Source organism: Nerophis ophidion, linkage group LG08 (genome assembly GCF_033978795.1).
Source record: "Nerophis ophidion isolate RoL-2023_Sa linkage group LG08, RoL_Noph_v1.0, whole genome shotgun sequence".
Taxonomy (NCBI): domain Eukaryota; kingdom Metazoa; phylum Chordata; class Actinopteri; order Syngnathiformes; family Syngnathidae; genus Nerophis; species Nerophis ophidion.
The window spans coordinates 42,916,120-42,941,977 of NC_084618.1; the positions used below are offsets into that span (position 1 = coordinate 42,916,120).

General features: G+C 40.0%; 2 protein-coding genes across 3 annotated transcripts in view; one reads left to right on the forward strand and one right to left on the reverse strand.

Annotated features, from left to right (window-relative positions):
- mbtd1 (mbt domain containing 1) overlaps positions 1-2,452 on the forward strand; it is a 138,669-nt gene extending 136,217 nt beyond the window's left edge. The window contains exon 16 of the mRNA XM_061908629.1: positions 2,319-2,452. Coding sequence (XP_061764613.1) covers positions 2,319-2,437 — 119 coding nt within the window. The 3' untranslated portion in view covers positions 2,438-2,452. The remainder of the gene's footprint in view (positions 1-2,318) is intronic.
- Positions 1-25,858, reverse strand: part of LOC133557812 (formin-2-like) — a 71,232-nt gene that overhangs the window by 36,944 nt on the left and 8,430 nt on the right. For both annotated transcript variants that reach the window (XM_061908625.1, XM_061908624.1), the window contains exons 2-6: positions 23,317-23,561; positions 19,149-19,327; positions 16,725-16,872; positions 11,774-11,829; positions 9,995-11,010 (exon numbers count right to left, since the gene is read on the reverse strand). In XM_061908625.1, coding sequence (XP_061764609.1) covers positions 9,995-11,010; positions 11,774-11,829; positions 16,725-16,872; positions 19,149-19,327; positions 23,317-23,561 — 1,644 coding nt within the window. The remainder of the gene's footprint in view (positions 1-9,994; positions 11,011-11,773; positions 11,830-16,724; positions 16,873-19,148; positions 19,328-23,316; positions 23,562-25,858) is intronic.

Sequence of the window (25,858 nt, forward strand, 5' to 3'; positions counted from 1 at the left end):
TCTTAACTTAAGTCAGGATAAAGCAGACCTGTATAATGCTACAAATAAACTCCATCTCTGTTTGTCTTTTTCCCTCATCATGTCTATACAGGCTGCAAAATGGCCTGCTTCTCCTTCGTCTCACATTACATGTTACTGCTAAACTACTAAGCTTTTCATATAATTTGTGTGAAACTTGACTTTTTAAATGTTCTAGCATTATCTGCATCTGACAACTGACAGGATGAGTGACGTGCATGCTTCTGGGATAAGAAGGTTGATGAATAGTGTTGGGCAACACGCATCGATGGGAACTAGGGTTAACATTACGATTGTCGTTAAAATGTTTTCAAGTCGTTTCCTCATTTCGATACTCGACCGGAAAAAATAGCCGTCACCAACAAAGAAGAAGCAGTAGGTTTCATGACAAACTGTGTTTGGAAGCGCTTAAAAGTTTTGCCTAACTTTGTCAAAAAAACAAATGACTGGTCAGCGCAGTGCAATATGCATGGCTGTTGTACCGTACAAAGGAGAGCAACAAATATGACAAACAACTCCTCCGGATTCATAATGTGGAAATCAAAACGTTCTATCTATTAAAAAAAGTTTCAATCAATCAATCAATTGATTCGTTTTTGATCTTTTGCGCCAACCTTGTTCCTCGAACCAGTCAGAATCATTTAAATAAAACACTAAATTAAAGTTGTGAGCAGCATTGAAAGGGGTCTTGATCCTAATAATAGTATGCTATCTCAATATTTACTACTTGATATAATGCGAAAAATTGAAATGACATATCAATAAAGTAATTGTTAAAAAAGATTGTGTGGTGTTTCTGTATGGATAGACCAGGGGTCGGGAACCTTTTTGGCTGAGAGAGCCATATAATATTTTTTAAAGTATTTCCGTTAGAGCCATATAATATTTATTTTTAAGACTGAATACAACTAAATGCGTGCATTTTTAAGTAAGACCAACATTTTTAGAGTATAATAAGTCTCGTATTATTTTTAATAACATTGTTATTCTGAAGCTAACCAACAATAAATAAAATACTTCTTACCATTGATGCGACTTCTTGAACAGGTGCGGTAGAAACCGGATGGATGGATTAAAACGTTATTTTTGACACTGTGATTACCAGCGGAATTATTCACTATTTATCGTGTTAAGCAATGTCAGCTAAGATTCATCTGAGAGACAGATTCAGTCATCAAAAGAGCCGCATCTGGCTCTAGAGCCATGGGTTCCCTACCCCTGGGATAGACCGTGAAGACTCTTTCTGGGACATCATCTGGATTGTCTGCTTGTTTTTAAAAGGTGCACACTACAACGAGCGTTCACAAGCATACAAATAAATATTATTAACTAATAATTAGAAAGTTTGTCAACACGTGACACATCTTCATGACAACCATCTCCCATGATCGGTCAGATCAGAAGCTGGCGGTGCCGGTAAATCTTAGCCTCTTCCTCAGGTTCATCATTGATATCTGTCCATCCATTCTCCACTGAGATCAGGATAGCGGCGCACACAGACGCAGCGGCCCAGAGCTTATACTATAATCTTAGTTTATACACTTTGTGGATGGTATTGTTTATAATTTAACAGTTTTGGTACCCTGGCACTGGAATATAGTTAGACTGAACTGGTCCATCTAATACTCTTTACCTCCTGAGATCATCAGACCACCAGACCAGCAGCAGACTGGAGGAGAAGGCGCTGTTTAATCATGCAGATTTATAGTCAGTCCTTTACAAATTCCACCGAAATATGAAGTGTGCTACTAGAGGAGGTAGAACTTTAAAAATGTAGCAGATGTGTGCAGGGTGGGTACTAGGATGACAGGGGATGCAAAACAATAACAGCGCAATACGTTTTCATAACAGGGTCACTACTGCCTACTTTGTCTTGTTATAGTCTTATTTTACTGTTATATTTTTATTCCCATTGTTGCTTTTTATTTTTTATTCTTATTGTAATATTTCTCTATTTTGTTTCCATTTAAACCCCCATTATTTACTTTTTTTTAACTTTGTATTTTTTTAATTTATCTCAACTTTGTACACATCTGCTGGAATTTAAATTTTCTTGAAGGAACTCTCCTGAAGGAATCAATAAAGTACTATCTATCTATCTATCTATCTATCTATCTATCTATCTATCTATCTATCTATCTATCTATCTATCTATCTATCTATCTATCTATCTATCTATCTAGGCTGCTATGGCAGCACATCAGGGCCATCACAGACTATAAGAGGAAGCCCCTATCTTTCTCTGCTAACAATCCCACCTTAACGGAGGACATAAACCTTTTTTATGTCCATTTTGACAGGGAGAACACCGACCCTGTACTGCTCCGACCCGCCTCTTCACTGTTCTGCAGAGCTGGTGGACGTCTTCACCTTGATCTCACATCATGGGTTCTGGCCTGCTTCAAAACTGCTACAATAGTCCCCCTTCCAAAACAGTCGAAAGTCACATGTCTTAACGATTATAGGCCCGTGGCTCTCACCTCCATCACTGCCAAATGCCTGGAGAGACTAGTTATCAAACACATTAAAGCTACCATACCCCCATCACATGATCCTTATCAGCTAGCTTACAGGAAAAAATGGTCCACATTGCGTGCTCCACACACTACTGGAGTTTCTGGAGCATATAAACACATATGTGCGGCTCCTCTTTGTGGACTACTGTTCGACTTTTAACACCTTCCGGCCATACAAATTCTGCCCTAAACTCCAGCAACCAGGACTTGACATAATCCTGTCCAATTGGATCTTAAGTTATTTAACAAATCGTAAACAGAGTGTTAGAGTCGACAATAACACTTCCTCCACCCTAGTCATCAACACAGGGCTGACGCAGGGGTGTGTGCTGAGCCCCCTGCTCTGCACTCTGTTCACCCATGACTGCTCTGCCTTTTCCTTCTCCAACCTCATTGTCAAGTTCGCAAACGACACCACGGTCCTCAGACTCATCACCAATGTCAATGTGATGGGTAATAGGAATGAGGTGCAACATCTGGCGTCATGGTGTGACAACAATAACCTGGTCTTAAACACCATAAAGACCAAGGAAATGTATGTGGATTTTTGCAGGAAAGGACTCAAGAACCATAGACCTCTCTCCATCGGCTCATTGGTGGTGGTGATGGTCAGCAGTTTTAAATTATTGGGTGTGACTGTGGCGGAGGACCTGTCCTGGGGCACTCACATTGTTTTCGTAGCAGGGAAGACCCAACAACGCCTCTACTACCCGAGGAAGCTGGATCATTTACATTCCCAGCCCTTGATGGTGAACTTTTACAAGTGCGCCATCTAAAAGTGCCAAAAATCCATAAGTTAAGAAAATTATGGATTTTATTGTGGTTTTCTAGCTCCAATAAAGCAGACTTACAGACACTCCAACAAGTGGTGAAAGCAGCAGGGAAAATCATTGGAAGTTGTCTTCCAGAGATAAGTTCCATCTTCACCACTCGCTGTCTGAGGAGACTGCAGAACATCCTGTGTGACCGTCACCACCCTACCAATCATATGTTCCACCTGCTGCCCTAAGGCAGAAAATACAGGTCCATCCAGACCCAGACAACAAGACTATTGAACAATATGTATCCTCAGGCTTTAAGGCTGCTGAACACCACCTTCCTTTGATCCCCTCTCATGGACAATAACCACATCCACCAACAATAGCTCTGAACTGGATTTTGCATTGCTGCACCCTTGTCACCATCTTCATGTATCTGTTACAATGTTGCAATGGCGTCAACAATTGTTAATTGTTAATCTGTTAAATGTTTACACTCTGTTATTTACGGGAATTTTTGTATTTAGAAACTTGTGGCACTTTACATCAAACTATGCAGTGTTGATGCTCTCAACTTAATTTTGTTGTTGTTTGTGACAATGACAAAACATTTAATTGAATTGAACTTAACTCAACCTCACATGACTGGGCAGCAGATATGTCACGTAAATGTAAGGGCGGGGACAACTGACGTAACCAGGAAGTGTTCCGTAGGCTAGACTGTCCCAAGCTAGAACTCTTGCCAGGACCCACACTCTGTCGACCAAATGGGCTGGGTCCTTAAAAGGATGCAGCCCCGAATTAAAAAAAAAAAAAAAAGGAGAATTGAATTGAATTTGAAAGCATCCAGCATGGATGAATAGAACAGACAAGTAATTGTTTTTTTTTGTCTGCTCGCGGAAAAGAACATCCTAATCTACGATTTGACTCCCTCGAACGGCCTTGACACTGTGGAAACAGGACCAGGCTGTTCTGAAAACACCCCCAAGGACACCTCAACGATAGACGCTTTTGACCCCCCTCCATCCTCAACGACACCTGGAGTCCAACTTTTGCAGATCGGCCTCAGTCTAAAAAACATTACATCATCACACCCAAGACAATTTTGCATACACGCACACACCCTCCATCCCCACCCGGCGCCTTCACCACTGCTTTTTCCCCTCGGGTGATGGTCGGATGGCCCCAACTCCCCACCCCTTTGTTGCGAGTTTGTTGTGATTAAATGTAACGTGTGTTTTCCCACTCCAGACTGGGCCCCCCTTAGGAGCCCAGTTTAGATTGTATTTTTTTACTCATCTTCTTCCCCAGCGTTTTACCTTTTACCATCTTTTACGGGGCGCCTCGTGGCGACCCATCAGCGTTCCTGTTCTGTAACCCTGTACACTGTTTGTTTTGTCTAATCTTGAACGGGTTTGTGCTGTAAACAAAAATGTTGCAATGACAATAAAGACCTACCTACCGAATTGAGACACAGATTATATGTTTAGAATCTGTCATTTTAACCGTGGGTCATTTGATCAAAGTCTATAAAGTACAACGCTGTTTTTCGGCCTAAAAATAGCCAACGGACGTCAAAATGGCTGACTTTCTGTTTATTATCAGATATGGGTTCTTCAGAATTTTACGTGCATCCTAAACATTTCCAGGAATTTTCATGACAATAGGTGACTCTGGGGCGAGGGGCTCAATTTTCCCAACATTAAAGGAGCCAATTTTTTACGTTCGGTTTCGGCACCTCTAAAATACCTGATTAGACCCCTACCGGACGTCTTGGCCAAATTTGGGGAGTGTTTCTGAATGCTAAGGGCCTCAAAAAGTCCAAGTCCATAGTGATAGAAGAAGAAGAAGGAGAATTAAAACTGCAAGCAGCGTTGAACAGGCCCTCACCCCCCTTGCACCGCAGGGTTCACATGCATGACGTTTGCGGTCACGTCCAACCCCACACCCCAACCCGCCTTCAAAACTTTTAGGAAGATCGGAGCATGTGTAAGGAAAGTATGACTGTTATAATTTTTCCCCACAAGGGGTCGATAAAGGTGCAACAGTAATCCTGCAGTTTTCCTACCCAAGACCTTGACCCACCTTTAAACATTCCAGGAGGATTGCAAAATGTGTAAGGATATTATTATTATCAATGTTATAGTTTTTCACCACTAGAGGGCGATAACGGCGGGGCAGTAGTCAAGCGGCTAAGTCCTACCCAACACTCTGACACTCCTTATAACATTTCTGGAAAAGTGGTCCATCCATCCATTTTCTACCGCTTATTCCCTTGTGGGGTCGCGGGGGGCGCTGGCGCCTATCTCAGCTACAATCGGGCGGAAGGCGGGAAAAGTGGTCATGTGGACAAAAATTATGACAGTTCAATTTTTTCAGCAGAAAGGGTCGATAAAGGCACAGCAGTAGTTATGAAGTTGCCTCCCAACCAATACACGACTCGCCATCAAAACATTTGGGAAGTTCAAATCATGTGGAATGAATTTATGACAGTTATAATTTTTCACCGCAAGGGGGCGATGGTGGTGTAGAAATTTAAAGGGAGTTGCTCTTTTTTTTCGTTTTTACTATTGTTCAGTCATTTTGAGAGACAAAAACAGTCTTTTATTTTTTAGGATTTTAAAGATTGTAAAATCACTTAAAAGATGCGGCTAATGGGAGTCACTGTTAAAGTTATCTAAAACAACTTCAAACCCTTGATCGTTTTGTGTACAAACTGCAAGGCTGTAATAACATAGTAACAAACACTTTCATAACAATATGTAATATGTACAACATTTAACATATTTTGGTCATTTTAATCAATGCTGGGACTGATTTCTTCCGTTTCCATAGTAGCGCACTTCCGACTTCTGGAAACAACTGTGTGTCCTACTTCTGGGAACAAACACAAGTGTTTTCTTCGCAATAGACAACAAAAACGACTATTTTCCGACAAATGAGGATTCACAACTACAGAAGGTGAGTATACAGAGGATAAACTACTACAAACCCCGTTTCCATATGAGTTGGGAAATTGTGTTAGATGTAAATATAAACGGAATACAATGATTTGCAAATCATTTTCAACCCATATTCAGTTGAATATGCTACAAAGACAACATATTTGATGTTAAAACTTAACATTTTTTTTTTGCAAATAATCATTAACTGTAGAATTTGATGCCAGCAACACGTGACAAAGAAGTTGGGAAAGGTGCCAATCAATACTGATAAAGTTGAGGAATGATTATCAGACACTTATTTTGAACATCCCTCAGGTGTGCAGGCTAATTGGGAACAGGTGGGTGCCATGATTGGGTATAAAAGCAGCTTCCATGAAATGCTAAGTAATTCACAAACAAGGATGGGGTGAGGGTCACCAATTTGTAAGCAAATTGTCAAACAGTTTTCGAACAATATTTCTCAATGAGTTATTGCAAGGAATTTAGGGATTTTACCATCTACGGTCCATAAAATAATCAAAAGGTTCAGAGAATCTGGAGAAATCACTGCATGTAAGCCATGATATTACGGACCTTTGATCCCTCAGGTGGTACTGCATCAAAAACTGACATCAGTGTGTAAAGGATTTCACCACATTGGCTCAGGAACACTTCATAAAACCACTGTCAGTAACTACGGTTGGTTGCTACATCTGTAAGTGCAAGTTAAAACTCTGCTATGCAAAGCAAAACCCATTTATCAACAACATCCAGAAACGCCGCTGGCATCCCTGGGCCCGAGCTCATCTAAGATGGACTGATGCAAAGTGGAAAAGTATTCTGTGGTCTGACGAGTCCACATTTCAAATTATATTTGGAAACTGTGTACGTAGTGTCCTCCGGAACAAAGAGGAAAATAACCATTTGGATTGTTATAGGCGCACAGTTCAAAAGCCAGCATCTGTGATGGTATGAGGGTGTATTAGTGCTCAAGGCATGGGTAACTTACACATCTGTGAAGGCACCATTAATGCTGAATGGTCCATACAGGTTTTGAAGCAACATATGTTATCATCCAAGCAACGTTATCATGGCGCCCCTCCTTATTTCAGCAAGACAATGCCAAGCCACGTGTTACAACAGCGTGGTTTCGTAGTAAAAGAGTGCGGGCACTTTCCTGGCCCACCTGCAGTCCAGACTTGTCTCCCATCGAAAATGTGTGGCGCATTATGAAGCGTAAAATATGACAGCGGAGACCCCGGACTGTTGAACGACTAAAGCTCGACATAAAACAGAAATGAGAAAGAATTCTACTTTTAAAGATTCAACAATTAGTTTCCTTAGTTCCCAATCGTTTATTGAGTGTTGTTTAAAAAAAAGGTGATGTAACACAGTGGTGAACATGCCCTTTCCCAACTACTTCGGCACATGTTGCAGCCCAGAAATTCTAAGTTAATTATTATTTTCAAAAAAAAAAATAACGTTAATGAGTTTGAACATCAAATATCTTGTCTTTGTAGCATATTCAAATGAATACGGGTTGAAAAGGATTTGCAAATCATTATATTCCGTTTATATTTACATCTAACACAATTTCCCAACTCATATGGAAACAGGGTTTGTACTTCGGGAAGCCAGCACGAAGGAAGGGTGAAACATTGAAGCAGACGGAAACCAAGAGAGCGAGGTTGGCGTGGCTTGAAGCTGTAAATATGAAACTTAAAGCCAAGCTAATTTGACATAAACTGAGTGCTTGCCCAAATTAAGACTTGTGCATCCTAAAGGCAGGACACCCCACAACCCCAATAACACTCTTGTGTATGCTATCCAGTTTAGTGATGAATGCACTGATTCATATATTTGAAAAACAAAACAACCAAACATGGCACAGCAAAGACGGGCAAACTCTTTAGGCCAAGATTCAGCTGTCTACCCGCACCTCACGGAGAAACAACATTCCTTTGAGAACAAAAATGTACAGATTCTGGACAGGGAGAATGGATGGGAAGCCATCTAAGTCAAGGTTGAAAAACCATCCCTGAATAGAGGAGGTGTTATGCGACACCACCTATCTCCCCCATACAACATTCAACCATTCCTAAAAGACTTGGCAATTTAGCCTCCAACAAACAACATGAGTTAGAAATATGTGTGCCATTTGTTTAAAACTGAATGAAATGCTAACCTGGGGGATTTCCAACTATTTTGGACTGGTAGTAGTCGATCTACAAGTGATCGTTCTGCCACACAATACCTCAAGGCTAACGAGGGGAAATTAAGCTTCAACTGCCGTTGGTTTTGACAGTAAGATGGTTTGTTTGCACCAAAACAGTTGTTTTTTCTCACTACAATAGGGCGAAACTGTCCTTGCCCAGGCACACCCTTCCGGTTTAGAAGTATAAATATTTGGGGTTTTGGCACCAGCCGCTAGACGAGATCTGACCAATCTAAGTCTGCGACTAGATCTGACCAATCTAAGTCTACGACTAGATCTGACCAATCTAAGTCTATGACCATGAACTGATTAAGTCTACTGAGGAATTGGCACCAGTTACTAGACTAGAGCTGAGCAATCTAAGTTTTAGAATAGATCTGACCAATCTAAGTCTTGGACTAGATCTGACCAATCTAAGTCTATGACCATGAACGGATTAAGTCTACTGAGGAAATGGCACCAGCCTCTAAACTCGATCTGACCAATCTAAGTCTAAGACCAGATCTGATCAATCTAAGTCTCTGAGCATGAACTGATTAAGTGTACTGAGGAATTGGCCCAGCCGCTAGACTAGGTCTGACCAATCAAAGTCTATGAGTATGAACTGTAGAGGCCTACTCGGATGAGAGGCAAAACATCTTCTAAAACAAACCAAACATTTCAGGAGCGATCGATTAAATGCCCTGAGATTACAATGACTTGGATGAATGACAACATTCCTGACAAGGTTGATTGTAGGTTATGACTGGCATTAATTTTAAAGTAGCTAAGATTTTGTAAATGAGCACGCAGCAGTAAGTCATGAGTGATGCTCATACTGATTAAGTCTACTGAGGAATTGGCACAAGCCGCTAGACTAGATCAGACCATCTAAAGTCTATGAGTGTGAACTGTAGAGGCCTACTCGGTTGAGAAGCAAAACATCTTCTAAGACAAACCAAACATTTCAGGATCGATTGAGTAAATGCTCTGAGATTACAATGACTTGGATGAATGACAACATTCCTAGACAAGGTTGATTGTAGGTTATGACTGGCATTAATTTTAAAGTAGCTAAGATTTTGTAAATGAGCACGCAGCAGTAAGTCATGAGTGATGCTCATACTGATTAAGTCTACTGAGGAATTGGCACAAGCCGCTTGACTAGATCTGACCGATCAAAGTCTATGAGTATGAACTGTAGAGGCCTACTCGGAGGAGAGGCGAAACATCTTCTAAGACAAACCAAACATTTCAGGAGCGATTGATTAAATGCTCTGAGATTACAATGACCAGGATGAATGACAACATTCATAGACAAGGTTGATTGTAGGTTATGACTGGCATTAATTTTAAAGTAGCTAAAGGTGGCTTTTCCCACGAAGAGTTTTGTAAATGAGCACTAAGTATTAAGTCATGAGTGATGCTCATACTTTTCTATCGATGCCGCCATGTGATGTCATTACAATGCAACATGGCACGAATGCGACAGTACCCAAGATATTGCTCCATGAATAAGTAGGATGGTGTCAAACATGTCTAAATAGTCCACATTAAACCCGTGATGAAACGTAACACATGTACTTTTTTGTGTGTAGCTGTATTCTGGTCCAATACAGTGGCTTCATGGGTCTGGGAGGCTCCACTACTGCTTTTTTGGGTGGTTTCTCTTGAGTAAGGCCCAGAGTATACAGCTCCAATGGCAGAGGAGGAGGCAGGGACCCCCAAACTCCTGGAAGGACTGGAGGAACCCAGGTTGCTCCCGGAGGAGGAGGAGGGGGTGGGGGCGGCCCACCAGTTACACCGGGGAGCGGAGGAGGGGGCGGGGGTGGAATACCAGTACCAGGGAGAGGAGGAGGTGGGGGTGGAGAAGGTCCACCAGTTGGTGGTGGGGGTGGTACAACCCCACCAGGAAGAGGAGGCGGTGGGGGTGGAGCAGGACCGCCAGGAAGAGGAGGCGGTGGGGGTGGAGTGGGTCCACCAGGAGGAGGTGGTGGCGCGTGTGGAGCAATACTACCAGGAAGAGGAGGCAGTGGGGGTGGAGTGGGTCCACCAGGAGGAGGTGGTGGCGCATGTGGAGCAATACCACCAGGAAGAGGAGGTGGTGGGGGTGGAGCAGGTCCATCAGGAAGAGGGGGAGGCGGGGGTGGGGCTGGTATTGACCCTACTAGTATTGGTACTGTTGATTGTTCTGGTAAAGATAGAAGTGTCCCATCTGGTAAAGGTTGGGGTTGCTCCTGACATGAACATTGTTTGATTGGGAACTGAAGGAAGCCATTTACTCCACTGGGTTCAATATAAGGCACTTTAAATTTGAAACTGTCACCCATCGGTGATGTTTGCACTGATTTAGCCTCCGCACAGCCCAGAGCCTGAGCTGCTTCAGTCTGAAGGTGAGCATCACAAACAGCCCTAAAAAGACATTCGTCTCCTCCACATTCCTTGTCTGTGTGAGTAGGTTTTAGGTCTGGATCCTGGAGAGGAGGCTGCCGCTCCAACTCTGCAATCTTGGTCCTGAGGTCTTCAATGGTTTCCTCCAGCTGTTGGATAACACTCACATGTTTTTCCTTAAGTTTTACTGTTTTTAGTAAAACATCATCCTACAAATGAAAGAAAACAACTTTAATGGTAATCCGATGAACAAATATTGTTTAACAATACAATGTGACATAGTGCAGTGACTGAATAAGAGAGTGTAATCTTTCTTTAGGGACAACTCTGTAAAAGCCAGGTTGTGAGGCAAGTTCAACAGGTTGAAAAATACAACAAGGTTATTAAACCAACCATCTATCTCATACGTGCAAACCAGTGACGACCAAACCACTTTTTACCAAGTAAGAGTGCTTCTTCCTGACACATCGGACTTTTGATTTAATGTATGTAATATTTACAATGCATTACATTTAAAAAATCTATCCATCGTCATGTCTTTCATAATTGTGAACGATAGTCGAAATTCCAAAGAAAGTGCATTTCCCCTTTAAGAGTACACGCAGAGTTTCATGTCATTTCATGTGAGAACCATAATCTCAAACATTTACTGTTATACTATTTGATATTGCACTGATACTGCATTTGACTACTGTACATCTACTTGTACTGATACTTCTACCATAACTACTGTGACTTCTTGTGCAACTTATTGTCTTGTAATTAATGTACAAACGTACATCAGATCTATTCAAATGTTTGTATTTTTTGTATTTAGTGTATTGGATTCTGCAACTAGTGTTTGGATCCCACTGTAAGCAATATCTGAAGAGCATGGAATAAAGCATTTTACCGTGGTGTACTCTGCATGTTACAAATAAAACTTTGAACCTTGAACCTTAATGCCAATTATATACCCTCCATGTAACTTACCTGGCATTGTTGGTTGTCGCTTTGTTGCTGCCTCAAACCCAATCCCGTAGGATTTTCTAAAGAAATGGACACATTTTTTAAACAAATAAACTCAGACTTGCACAAATCAGCACAAGTACAAATCAGAGGACTCCTGTTTGTGCAAATATCCTGAGGCAATGTGAAATATATCTCTTTTGACTGAAAAGAAACTTTAGGTGTCTTTTCAAAAATCTATTTTTACTTTTAACCAATGTCACTGTGACTAAGTAGGAGTTGATATTGCTTATTTTGCCACACGCAGGAGCAGACAGTTTTATGATAGTACCACTACCTGCAATGCACATACCGATACTACATCTAAGATACAAAGCAAATAAAATATTTGCCTTTCTACATCATTGGGTTGGGTTTGAGTCATTCAATATTGGTGTACAACTCACTTTAATTGTCCACTTAAATGCCAATTATAAGTCAACACAAGACACATGAATACAAACAAAGTAAAGGGATAGAAATGAATTAAAATAAGATGCAAATTGAACTACAATACTAATTTTGTTTCCGTATATGTTACCATATCTGAGTTATCGTGTAGAAATATTTGCAAACAACTACAAATGCTAGTTTCATTCACTAACAATGTTACAAAAAAGATCAATTAGAATAATACATTATATAGAGAACATACAAACCCTTTATTAATTGAATCACAAATATTGAAATACAACGATTTGGTGCATTTAAAAACAGCTAAAAAAAATATACAAACCAAACTATAACCCACGGAGCCAAACTTGAACCCCCTTATGTTTTTTATTAGCTTTGATCGGCGTGACACGTCCTATTCCTGGTTCAAACCATCCAAGCTATGCCCCTTCTATTTTTGTTTGTTATTTAGATTTAGACAGACTTAGACTTCCTTTTATTGTCATTAAAATTTGAACTTTACAGTACAAACAAGAACAACATTTTGTTGCATTAGCTCGTTGAAGTGCAGGATAAAAGAGCAATAAGGTGCATATATAAATAAATAGACTACTGTACAGATAAATGCACTTTTTCATATGCATCCACATTTATGGATGTATATTATATTGTCTTTATATTCCAGCGAGTTAGCCCGTTGTTGGGGAGGAATTGAGGGAATTATTTTGATGCGTTTAAAAGTCTTATGGCCTGAGAGAAGAAGGTGTTACAGAACCTCGGGGTTCTGCTACGGAGACCGCGGAACCTCTTTATAGAGTACAGCAGTGAAAACAGTCCTTGGTGGGGATGGGAGGAGTCGCTACAGATTATCTGAGCCCTGGTCAGGCAGCGGCTTTTTGTGATTTCCCGGATAGGAGGAAGATAACCAGCAACACAGCAGCCATTCCATTTATTTTATTTTTTTAAATTCACAAATATCTCTGCTGATAGAAGGCATGCACGTGTGAACAAGCGCTGTGATTGACAAGCATTACGGCCAATCAAAGCAGCGTTTCCTTTGACTCTTGTGAAGTGTTTTATAAAGTTTATTGTAACAATACATTTTTTTCTTAAACTAATAATGGTAAGATAAGCTTGCTGGTGTTGTCCTTGCTGTAGTTTTGATTTGAAAAATCTGATTTTGAGCAAGTTGCAAACAGCCTTTTCTACTTTACACCTGGGTTTTCTTTTTACTGTTGCGGGCTTGAGAAATGACTGGATGGCATTGACACTCTATTGAGACATCCAGTGTCATGAGTCTTCAGATCAGTTTCTACTTCTATTCTTTTTCCACTTTGAATTTGCTAATAATTGTGTAGATCAGGGGTATGGTTCGTGAGCCAGATGTGGCTCCTTTGATGACTGCATCTGGTTTTTCAGATACATTTTCGCACCTCAAAACATTCTAATGCATTTTAATACATCCATCCATCGTCTACCGCTTGAGTTCAGACCAGGGTTAGGCTCGAGCTACCTGCAAGGCTTGAGTCAGTCACAGCTACACGTATTAACAATGTCAAGAAGTAAACGCCCCTCCTTTCAATCAAATATTCAGCTTGATAGTTTATATTGGTAGCGTGGCTCAAATGGTAGACCGACTGTCCAGAAACTTGAGGGTTGCAGCTTACGCCATCATAGCCATTGGACAAGACAGTGCAGTTCTCTCTTGTGTAGACGTGTGAATTAATGTTTGGTGGTGGTCCGAGAGGCCATTGGCGCAAATTGTGAGCTGTGGCTGTTTAAGCACCGTGAATGTGGAGTGAATTAATGATGGCTTGCCAGTGTCAAGCACTTTGAGTGCCTAGAGAAAAAGCGCTATATAAATGTAATCCATTAATACTATTGTGTTGATAAAACCCTTTTAAAAAATGAAAATAAAAAACTATGATTAGTACCGTACATTTCAGGAAAAATGGACAAAGGAATGTGCCTTTGTGGAGAGAGCATGTTCTTCAGCGTCCTATTATTTCGCTTTGTGGTGCTGTGGCTTAGTTGGTAGAGCGGCCATGTCAGCAACTTAAGGGTTCCAGGTTCGATCCTCGCTTCCGCCATATAGTCACCATATCGTCGCCATATAGTTGTGTTCATGGGCAAGACACTTTACCCACCTGCTCCCAGTGGACCCACACTGGTTTAAATGTAGCTTAAAAACCTCGAAAGGCCTTAGTGGCCACATGCGTGGACAGCACCTTTTGGCTCTTATTTCCAAAAGTGTGTACACTACTAAATCGGGGTCTTATGGCCGCTTAAGTGGACACTTACACTGCTATCTGATGGTGTCATAAGAGTATAACATTAAATGAAATTTGGAAAAAAAAATTAACAATAAAAATGTGCATATCACTACACATGAAGTACACTTTAGTGTACTTATGGACTAAGTACATCATATCAAAAGATGATTCTTAGTTTTTATTCTTATTAGGGTCCAATAAGCCCAAATAGCAAAGAGAAATAATAAAAAAAAAACATGTAAACAAACGGCTTGGGCCTTAAGAGGTTGAAGATGTAGATATTGGGTTTCACTATGTAAAGTTATTTGAGTCTCTTGAGCAGGGATGACTAAAGTGGGGCCAAAGGATGGCTATCAAATTTAATACACATTAATATTGACCTCTTTCAAGCCCCACAATCATTGATAGCATGTCCGCAAGGCTACAATGTAAAAAAAAAAAAAACGAAAAACCCCAGCAGATTTTACGGTAATTTTAGGGTAAAATCATCACTTGTACCATTTTTTCCATTTACATTGATGCACTGTGAAATCAACAGATGTAGATTTAACGGCAAAAAAGTAACAGATCTTGCACCAGAATTTTGCATTAAAAACAGTACCACTGTTTTTATCTTATTTAATGCACTGCAGAAAAAAAATATTGTAAATTGTTTTGTAAAAAAACCTGGCAGCTTATTCACCCACATTTTCAGACAAACAGTTGTAAAGTTTTTCAATTTACTGTAATTTGGTGTAAAGCCCCCGAAAAATTTAAGATTAAATTCTGACTAAGGTGACTTTTTTTTTTTTTACTGTAAAATCTATAGATTTGTTTTATTGGCTAACTAGTTTCCATCTATTGAACCTGACTATCTCTAAAAGCTAATATTTTTATATGGTAAAATGATGCTAAATTCCTCACTTGTGGTGTTGTTGCATGGTTAAAATCGCTGTTAGGCCCGCGGACCATTGGCAGATTTTCCCAAAATGTGGGCACCCCTGCTCCAGAGAAAAACACTATATAAATATAATTCACTTCACTTATATATGTCTTAAAAATGCATATGCGTTTAGTTGTATTCGGTGTAAAAAAATATCATATGGCACTCATGGAAATACATTTTAAAATATTTAGGTTCATGGCTGTGTCAGCCATAAAGGTCCCCAACCCCTGGTGTGAGAGTAACGAATGATGATGATTACCATATTTTTCGGACTATAAGTCACAGTTTTTTTCATAGTTTGGCCGGCGTTGCGACATATACTTCGAAGCGACTTATGTGTGAAATTATTGACACATTACCGTAAAATATCAAATAATATTATTTAGCTCATTCGCGGAAGAGATAAAGAAAATGTCAGCAATCGTCACACACACATCAGCAATCGTCCCACACATGTCAACCAATAAGAATTCGGCGGAGGAGGGTCATGGCAGAGGTGCATTGTGGGTCATGGGATGCTAACTGCTATATGCTATATGCTACTGCCGTAGCTACTAAAATGGATCATTTCAATGTTGGCGGTAACTTATAAAAACCGAGAAGGGCTGAACAAAAATGGCACCAAAAAGGAAATCATGTACTGCAGATTACAAGCTGGACGTAGTGAAATATACAGCAGAAAACGACAAGAGGAAGCGGCGCATACCTTTGGAGTTGGCAGAGTTGTTTAGAAGCAACATCGAGGAAGAAGATTTCATCTGATTTATCGATTAGGAGTGACAGATTGTTTGGTAAACATATAGCATGTTCTATATGTTATAGTTATTTGAATGACTCTTACCATAATATGTTACGTTAACTTACCAGGCACCTTCTCAGTTGGTTATTTATGCGTCATATAACGTACACTTATTCAGCCTGTTGTTCACTATTCTTTATTTATTTTAAATTGCCTTTCAAATGTCTATTCTTGGTGTTGGGTTTTATCAAATAAATGTCCCCCAAAAATGCGACTTATACTCCAGTGCGACGTATAAATGTTTTTTTCCTTCTCTATTATGCATTTTTGGCCGATGCGACGTACACTCCGGAGCGATTTATAATCCGAAAAATACGGTATTATGTTCAAAACGTATTACACTGAGGTGGTCCCATTATTTTAAGTGCAGTATATTGAAATAATACAACGTTTCTGTATTATTTACAAAAACTCTCGGTCAAGAACATGTAATCTACTATGAGCACATTTTTCTTGCCCTGAAAATATCAAATGGAAATAGTTTTACCTGCTTAAGTACTTACACATGTATTTTAGTGTACATATTGTTTAAAGAAGTGTTTTTACCTGGATTTGTGGATCGGACTCCTGTCTGATTTCCATTTGGCCTGGCTAATAGCCAGGTGTCTTTGGGGTTACCTGGTAGCCTCCCTTCAAGATGGTCAAGGGAAACGGGTGGCTGGTTAACAGCTGCCCATTTATACAGCCGGTCATGCTGAGGGAACACATTTATGGCAGTTAACAGTAATTCAACATAACATTTAACTCTTACAGTCATTCCCCTTGTCATGTCTCTAGATGAGCAAAAGCCATGTACATTTTATATAAACTGATCAAATAAATCAGGGGAACATGTCAGGTGCATTCACATTAGCTTTTTGGTTCGGTTAAAACTAAAGGTATTCTTCTAGTACAGTTCATCTTGTTAAATAAGAGTCCACCAAACCCACTACCTTAGAGATGGATCTCGGTCTGCTTGTGTGACACCTGTGGTTAGTAGTCACAATTGTGTGAAGATCTGTCACATTCACGTCATGTTTTGTTCGCTGTAGTGATAGTTGTCCTTCTACAAGGTTCTCCTCTCTCCACATATGACTGCCCTTTGTCACTGATTTTGTATATAACGTTTATAGACAAAATTACTAGGCGTTGAGGGGATCCGGTTTGGTAGCTGCAGGATAAAATTATGTGTTCCTGCTGGCTTCTTATGGCCAGGATCTTCAGCTCTCACTTGATCGGTTTGCAGCCACGTGTGAAGCGACTGGGAGAGAATCAGCGTCTGCAAGTCTGAGTCCATGGTTCTCACCTGTAAGAGGGTGGGAATCCATCTCCGGATTGGGGAGGAGATCTTGCCTCAAGTGTGGGAGTTCAGGTACATTTAAGTTTCTGTTCACGAGTAAGGCAAGGGTGTATGGTGAGCTCAACAGGCGGATCAGTGCAGCATCTGCAGTGATGCGGACCCTGTATCGATCCATCGTGGTGAAGAAAGAGCTGAGCCGGAAGGCAGAGCTCCCAATTTACCAGTCGATTTACATTCTTACCTATGGTCATTAGATTTGGGTTGTAACAGAAAGAACAAGTTTATGGGTAAATGTGGTTGAAATGAGTTTCCTCTGAATGGAGCTCTCCCGTAAATATAGGGCAAGAAGCTCTGTCATTCAGGAGGAACTCAGAGTAGAGACAAGGCAGATGAGGTAGTTTCAGCATCAGTTAAGGTTGCCTACTATGCCTCACTGGGGGGTTTAGGGTATGTTATGTTCGACCAGTAGAAGGCTACAGGGAAGACCCAGGACACATTGGGAAGACTGTATTCCTAGCTGGCCAGGGAACGCCTCAGGATCTGTATGAAGTGGCTAATGAGAGGGAAGTCTTGGCTTCTCTACTTAGGCTGCTGCCCCCACAACCCAACCACAGATCAGCGGAAGAAGATGAATGGATGGATGGAAACTTACTTAGATGAAGATATATCCATGTGTTGTAGAAAGCTGATTTAGAGCTGATAGATTTGAGAAATCTTACTAATTTAGTGCTGGGAAACGTACCGGTTATCAAGAAACAGGGGGATAAGCAATATTGACAAAAAGAGCCAGTGCTCAGGGTCAGGTCGTCCCTTGAGTGAATTAGGTGATGCCGGCTGTAGGCACACCACACGCCAACAGTGTGGGGAAACACATTTTTGGACTTTTAAAAAAGAGAGGGAATGCCAAATATGTAACGCCGGTTCGGCATCGTGGTACCGGGTTCGATTCCCTCGAGGATGCGTCAAACGAAGAACACAACAAAGGTAAGATCTAACAAATTTATTAACAAAAAGTGAGCTCTGAACAAAAACACTGGAGCTAATAAAAAGGGAAACAAAAGAAGCTAGCGTGAAAGCTAGGAAATATAAAGAACTAAGATTTGGCACGATGGCACAAAAAATGAAAACAAAGATGATTAGCATGTGAGCTAAAGATGACAACAAAGTGGCTTAGCTAATGAGCTAGCGAGAAAAACATACCTGACGTTACTTGTTGCATGTGAGCAAATTAGAGTCCCAGAAAGAATAAACAGAAGAGGCTGGCTTATAAAGGAAAGGTAATTAGCAGAGAACAGGTGTGCAGGAACCGGGAGTAACAGCTGAAACTAATAAGTTACCATGGTGATGGACTAAACGGGAAATAAACGGATCAGACGGAGAATGAGAACACAGATGGAAAAATAAACAATAATATTTGAAGACCCGAGACACGGATCGCAACAAAATAGGAAATTAATGAAACTCAAACAACACCCATTCGTTACTTGTCAGGAGGAAGAGGAGTTAAGGCAACATTATAGAGAGAAACTGACAATGAGGCTGTGGGCAGGTGGAGCTTTGAGATGAGTACGCAAAAAAAAAAATTCCAGTCAAAGGTGGAATATATTTTACATTAGACAATGTGTGCATTGTGTATTTACCAATGGTAAATATTTTTACTCATGAGCAAGAATGAAAATGTAGCTACTTACATCAAACTTGGTTGCTCCAGTACAGGTGATGTGTGCAGTACTGCCTTCAAGCTGCTGTCTGAAGCAATCAGTAAAAGGCAGAAGAAGACCCATGGCTAAGATTTTGGAGCAGAGCCTCTCAGCTTCCTGTGGCTCCTCTTGCTGCTGTTGCATGAAGAGTTTCTCCAGGAGGGTTCTACCTGGGCATCCAAAAAACAGAGGAAAAATGTGATACTGGTTTACCATTGAGCTGAAGTCACACATATTGGATATCTGACTTTTATTTGGAATGTTTTCTTTGGCATGTCTTCTACATAACATTTAAAAATGTATAGTAAACAGGTTGCAAGCTTCTGATTTCGATCCATAATGTGTACTGCAAGAGGAGCCTTAAGCCCTGCCTCCAAACTTAAATCCACAGAATTCTAGAAAAGGCAGCTTCTGAACCATGGGCGTCACTAGACCTAATACTGTACTGGGGCACACCTGGGGCACAAATAATTCATGTGAGCGTGCAAAGCGCGCAAGCAAAAATATTTTTAGCACTCATTTATCATAAAAAATACATAAATAGTGCTTTAAACTATGAAATCATATCAGAAAATGTTGTATGGATCTTTGATTAACCACCTGAAATTAACTAATGCATTTGACCTACTTGTGCACTTTTTTACTCCAGACTTCTAAACTGCTACTGGTAAAAGCAAAAAGGAAGAGCAATGAATCTTTTTGAAATATATATTGCAGTAATCATCTGCAAATTTAACATCTACAAAAGTAAAACAAAAAATAAAGCACCCCTACATCTCGGGGTTCTTTTATATTATTTAATTTCCATTTATGGGAATGTGGCTAATCCTATTTCAGATACACAAAACTATCAAATATACACAAAACAATAAAGCCACAGTAGTAGAATAAATGAACAACTGTTGTGTGTCTGTTCAGGGAATCATTTTCTGAGAAGTAAACTGTAACGTCTCGTTTTCATTTTTGCAAAGTGGTCAATCACTCTGGACAGACATGGAAATATTACAGTAACTGTTATTCAGTTGACCAGTGGTTCCCAACCGGTGGGTCGTGACATAAAAGTGGATTGTGTGTCATTTTCAGTGAGTCGCAGTCAGATGTAAGCATGAAAAAAAAAAAAAGTTAAGGGAGAAAAAAATCAAATTGTGGCAACAAAACCAGATATTTTTAGACATTTTTCTAGTGTTATTAGTGAGTATTTTAGCAAAAGGCAAACCAACTAACAAGTTGGAGGAGGACTCAGGACAGACATGGAAATATATTTTAAAAAAATCTAAATGGGGCAACAAAACCCGATATTTTCAGCCATCTTTCTGAAAACAAATACAGAAATTTTACTATTTTTTCTGGAAACAAAACCAGATGCTTTAGCTGTAGCCATTTTTCTGGTGACAAAACAAGATTATTTTAGTCAAAGACAACCCGATTAACAAGACAAGTCTACTGTGCTATTTTTTTGTGAAAATAACTTGAATGATTTAAAAATTTGGCTCACGAATTGAGGATATGGAAAAAATGTTTTTCTTCCTGAAGATAAACCATTTGAGAAGCACTCAACTCACACATGCTTACTCAAAATCATCATTGATGCAGAGGTCCTGAGCAGAACCAGCAGACAATAACCAACATTATGTTTCATGTTCATTGGATATTCATTGGTGTTCAGATTATATATATATATATATATATATATATATATATATATATATATATATATATATATATACCATTTAGATTGTTACTGTGACTGCTTCAGTAAGTAAGATGACATAGAAGCTCAACAGAATTGAAAGACGGTCAGCAGGATGTCGAAAAGACACTTTTTAAAATTGCAAACAGTGAATCCGACATTAAAACATCTCCAGACATTTTCTCAAAACAATCATACACTTTATAATAAAAGCGATACGCTTTACATCCGGTTGAACTACAATCAGAGTTTCTCCTTAATTATACGGCTTCATATTAGCCACCACACTTAACAAAATAAAGTAATACAATGTATTGTGGCGCCCAGAAGAAAACAAACAAAGTCTGACGCTCTTTTTAGATTTTATTGCCAATTTTATGATACCTGCCCAATTTCAACAAGTATTTCCTCCGTACACACACGCCTGTCTCTGTGCTTCACTCTTAGACACACAACACTTCTTCTTTCTCTGCCGACACGTGTGTTCACAGACCATGGCAAAAATGCCCACCATAACACACTAACATACACATTAACACCAGCAGGTAGGTGCTGTACAGTATGAATGGTTATATATAGTTTATTATTTGTGCACTATTGACTCAAACCGGATTGATAAACTGATCTGGAAAGCCGGCCAAACTATTGGCTCGCAGTGGGAGGCGTTTGTATCAGTGAGGGACAAGAGGACACTGGACAAACTGCTGGCTATCATGGACAATCCTTCCCACCCACTCCACCAGACAATTGAGGGACAGCGGAGTTCATACACCAACAGGCTTCTTCAGCTTCCTTCCCGCACTGTGCGATTCAAGAACTCCTTTATTCCACACTCCATCCAGCTGTATAATCACTCCCCATACAGCAACAGATAATATCCGCCTATTTCCTGACACTTTCTATGTCAGCTACTTCTCTTTGTTGTTAATGTCTATGTTCTATTTTCTGCTGGACTTACTCTCTTTTTTATGCTGGGGCTGCCAAATATACTGTGATAGTGTACATAGCATTTGGTATATATTGTATATATGTTATAGACATATCTGTATATATAATATACTGTACACATGATAAATATATATTGTATATGTTCACAGATATGTTATATTTTACATTGCTGTACCTAGTCTATTTATACCTGCATTGTCCTTTCCATCCTTACACTTTCCATCATTGTAACTAAGCTACTGTGTTGAACAATTTCCCTTGTGGATCATTAAAGTTTGTCTACGTCTAAGTCTAAGTCTAAGTCTAATGATGCACTGAATATTTGAGTGGAAAAAGACGTACTTTAATCACCAGAACAGTACTCCGGAAATCGATGTTGTGATGACGTACGTTATACGCACTGGGTTGTCTGTAACCGAGGCAGCGTGTCCGCGCTGTGAATGTACTTTAATACATTTGAGATATACCCGCGGACAGCCGTCGTCACAATTTAAGATGACAATGAGAGAAAGGTTCCCAGCAACGCGAAGCAAGTGTGATGTCAGGCTGGCTTTTTGTCACAGACGGCGCGACAGAATCTAAAGAGAGTCTTTAAACACGAGCAAAGTCTCCATTAACCTTAGAAATAGATGCTAGATTTATTTGCCAGTCTTTTTTATTAAAGAGTGACTGAAAAGATTGGGGAAATCTATAAAAAAAGGAAAACATTCTCAACAAAGTACATTGTCTCCCAGTTCCTGGGGGTCTTGGTTTTTTTTGGCTGGCTGAAATTATAGAATGATAAGCAGGCTCAATATTACATTTTGTTATATAATAGAGAAGGTTAAAACATGGTCATGCAGCAATATGAAGATATTTAACTTGTGAAGTGAAGTGAATTGTATTTATATAGCACTTTTTCTCTAGTGACTCAAAGCGCTTTACATAGTGAAACCCAATATCAAATTTTTACATTCAAACCGGTGTGGGTGGCACTGGGAGCAGGTGGGTAAAGTGTCTTGCCCAAGGACACAACGGCAGTGACTAGGATGGCTGAAGCGGGGATCGAACCTTCAACCCTCAAGTTGCTGGCACGGCCGCTCTACCAACCGAGCTATACCGCCCCGTACAACATATAATGTACATAATATCAGAAGGATTTATTCAGGTAGAAATATCGCAGATTACAGCTTGGATAGCCCCCCCCCTGAAAATTATCTGTGTAGGGTAAACTTATAAATGATGAAAAATTATACTTATCTGCGATTATTTGCAATTACTTTTGAGTAAACTATGAACAAAATGCGATCAATTGCAATAAAATATTTTAATCGTTTGACAGCCCAAATTTGTGTGTATAAATATATATATATATATATATATATATATATATATATATATATATATATATATATATATGTATACACAAAATGTGATTGATCCCATTTTTGTCATAGTTTACTCACAATTAAAATTACATAATAAGGCAATTGTATGTCTTATAATATATTTAATTATAAAAAGTCATGGATTTGAACTTACCTGTGAAGACATCTTGGCAACTGCAAGAAGAAACCTGTCCAGAGGAAGATCTCCTGGTAGCACAAATTGGTTGACTTCCTCCACTCCTGTGGCTGTATTCCTCAAAATCCACAGACCCCACACCATTTTCTTCCCTGCATCTCATTCTCCTCTCAAGCTCCTCTGTCCAGTCAGCCGAGCGACTCAAAGGCCCAGTAATGCTTTGGGAGCGCTGCCTTGGAACCTGGTGACTGCCCCCCATCATCCTGAGAATAAAAGCTTTTAATGGATCTTATTCATCATAATAACATGATTAATTAAGTAATTATAGTATGCAAAATTAGAGGGCAATGATTAAACGTAACCATTCATTGTAAAAAGTAAATCTTTTTTTAAACTATTACTGTAGAGTAGCTACAGAAAGTAAACACATAAATGGCAAAATACCTACTTTTTCTCATGCAAAACAAAACTATTAAACTATAAAACAAAGTGTGAGGGGGAAAATATGTGTCTGAAACCTACAAGAATAATGGACCTTTTGACCTTGACGACTATGTGCATAAACAATAATCTTGAAGCACCTTTTGCCTTTTGCAGCCCTGTTCCTGACAAATTTAGAGAAAAAAAATGTGTCTGGGGGCCGGTATATATATTTTTAGAAACATTAATACAAACCTCACAATAATGTCTGATCGAATGCTAAAAACTTTATGACGGTTCGCCTTAAAAAACATAATGACATTTTAAAAATTATTTCACTGATTGAGACACCCAGAATGTACATAAAAATAAAGAATGTGGGATTTACAATATTAACTATAAACGATAAAACACTGAATATTGACATCATCTGAACGTCACACCCCCTCTCAATCAACATATTTTACAATCAAGCGAAACGCAACAAAAATGCAACAAACACAGCAAAATATGAATGCGAAGGGTAAAAAAACCCACTTACAGTCAGATATATCTGATATATCACTAAGCTTTAGAACTTTGTTAGATAAATCTCCTTCCACATCTGTCCCTGACACCCGCATTTCAGGCTGGCCCCTCTGGATACACTCTGTGGAAACACTCCCCACCCACACTGCTTGGTGCCTCGTCTGAGCTGCTGTGACTTAGATTACCATAGTAACTGGTATACAATGAAAAAGAGCAGATTCCAACCATTGAAATACTTAGTATAGTTCAAGACTTACGGTAATTTGAAAACATCACTCCACATAAGTATGGTAGTTCCAGTTTCCATCTTAAAGATAAAAAAGATTATTTGGGAATGTCCAGCGGGCCAGATTGAAAAGCTCAACGGGCCGCATGCGGCCCCCGGGCCCTAATTCGCCCAGATTTGTACTACAGTAACATTGCATCACATCATATGGATGTTATAGAAATCTAAAGAAATCTTGAGTTACACTTTCAAATGTTTCAGCATGCTGTATTTACTTCATCCTATCTTTGAATAGTTGGTTTGAATCTGTTAATCGCCCTCAGCATCTTGTCCTGTTTGAATGTTTCATCAATCAATCAATCAATGTTTACTTATATAGCCCTAAATCACTAGTGTCTCAAAGGGCTGCACAAACCACCACGACATCCTCGGTAGGCCCACATAAGGGCAAGGAAAACTCACACCCAGTGGGACATCGGTGACAATGATGACTATGAGAACCTTAGAGAGGAGGAAAGCAATGGATGTCGAGCGGGTCTAACATGATACTGTGAAAGTTCAATCCACAATGGATCCAACACAGTCGCGAGAGTCCAGTCCAAAGCGGATCCAACACAGCAGCGAGAGTCCCGTTCACAGCGGAGCCAGCAGGAAACCATCCCAAGCGGAGGCGGATCAGCATCGCAGAGATGTCCCCAGCCGATACACAGGCAAGCAGTACATGGCCACCGGATCGGACCGGACCCCCTCCACAAGGGAGAGTGGGACATAGAAGAAAAAGAAAAGAAACGGCAGATCAACTGGTCTAAAAAGGGAGTCTATTTAAAGGCTAGAGTATACAAATGAGTTTTAAGGTGAGACTTAAATGCTTCTACTGAGGTGGCATCTCGAACTGTTACCGGGAGGGCATTCCGGAGTACTGGAGCCCGAACGGAAAACGCTCTAAAGCCCGCAGACTTTTTTTGGGCTTTGGGAATCACTAACAAGCCGGAGTCCTTTGAACGCAGATTTCTTGCCGGGACATATGGTGCAATACAATCGGCAAGATAGGATGGAGCTAGACCGTGTAGTATTTTATACGTAAGTAGTAAAACCTTAAAGTCACATCTTAAGTGCACAGGAAGCCAGTGCAGGTGAGCCAGTACAGGCGTAACGTGATCAAACTTTCTTGTTCTTGTCAAAAGTCTAGCAGCCGCATTTTGTACCAACTGTAATCTTTTAATGCTAGACATGGGGAGACCCGCAAATAATACGTTACAGTAGTCGAGGCGAGACGTAACAAACGCATGGATAATGATCTCAGCGTCTTTAGTGGACAGAATGGAGCGAATTTTAGCGATATTACGGAGATGAAAGAAGGCCGTTTTAGTAACGCTTTTAATGTGT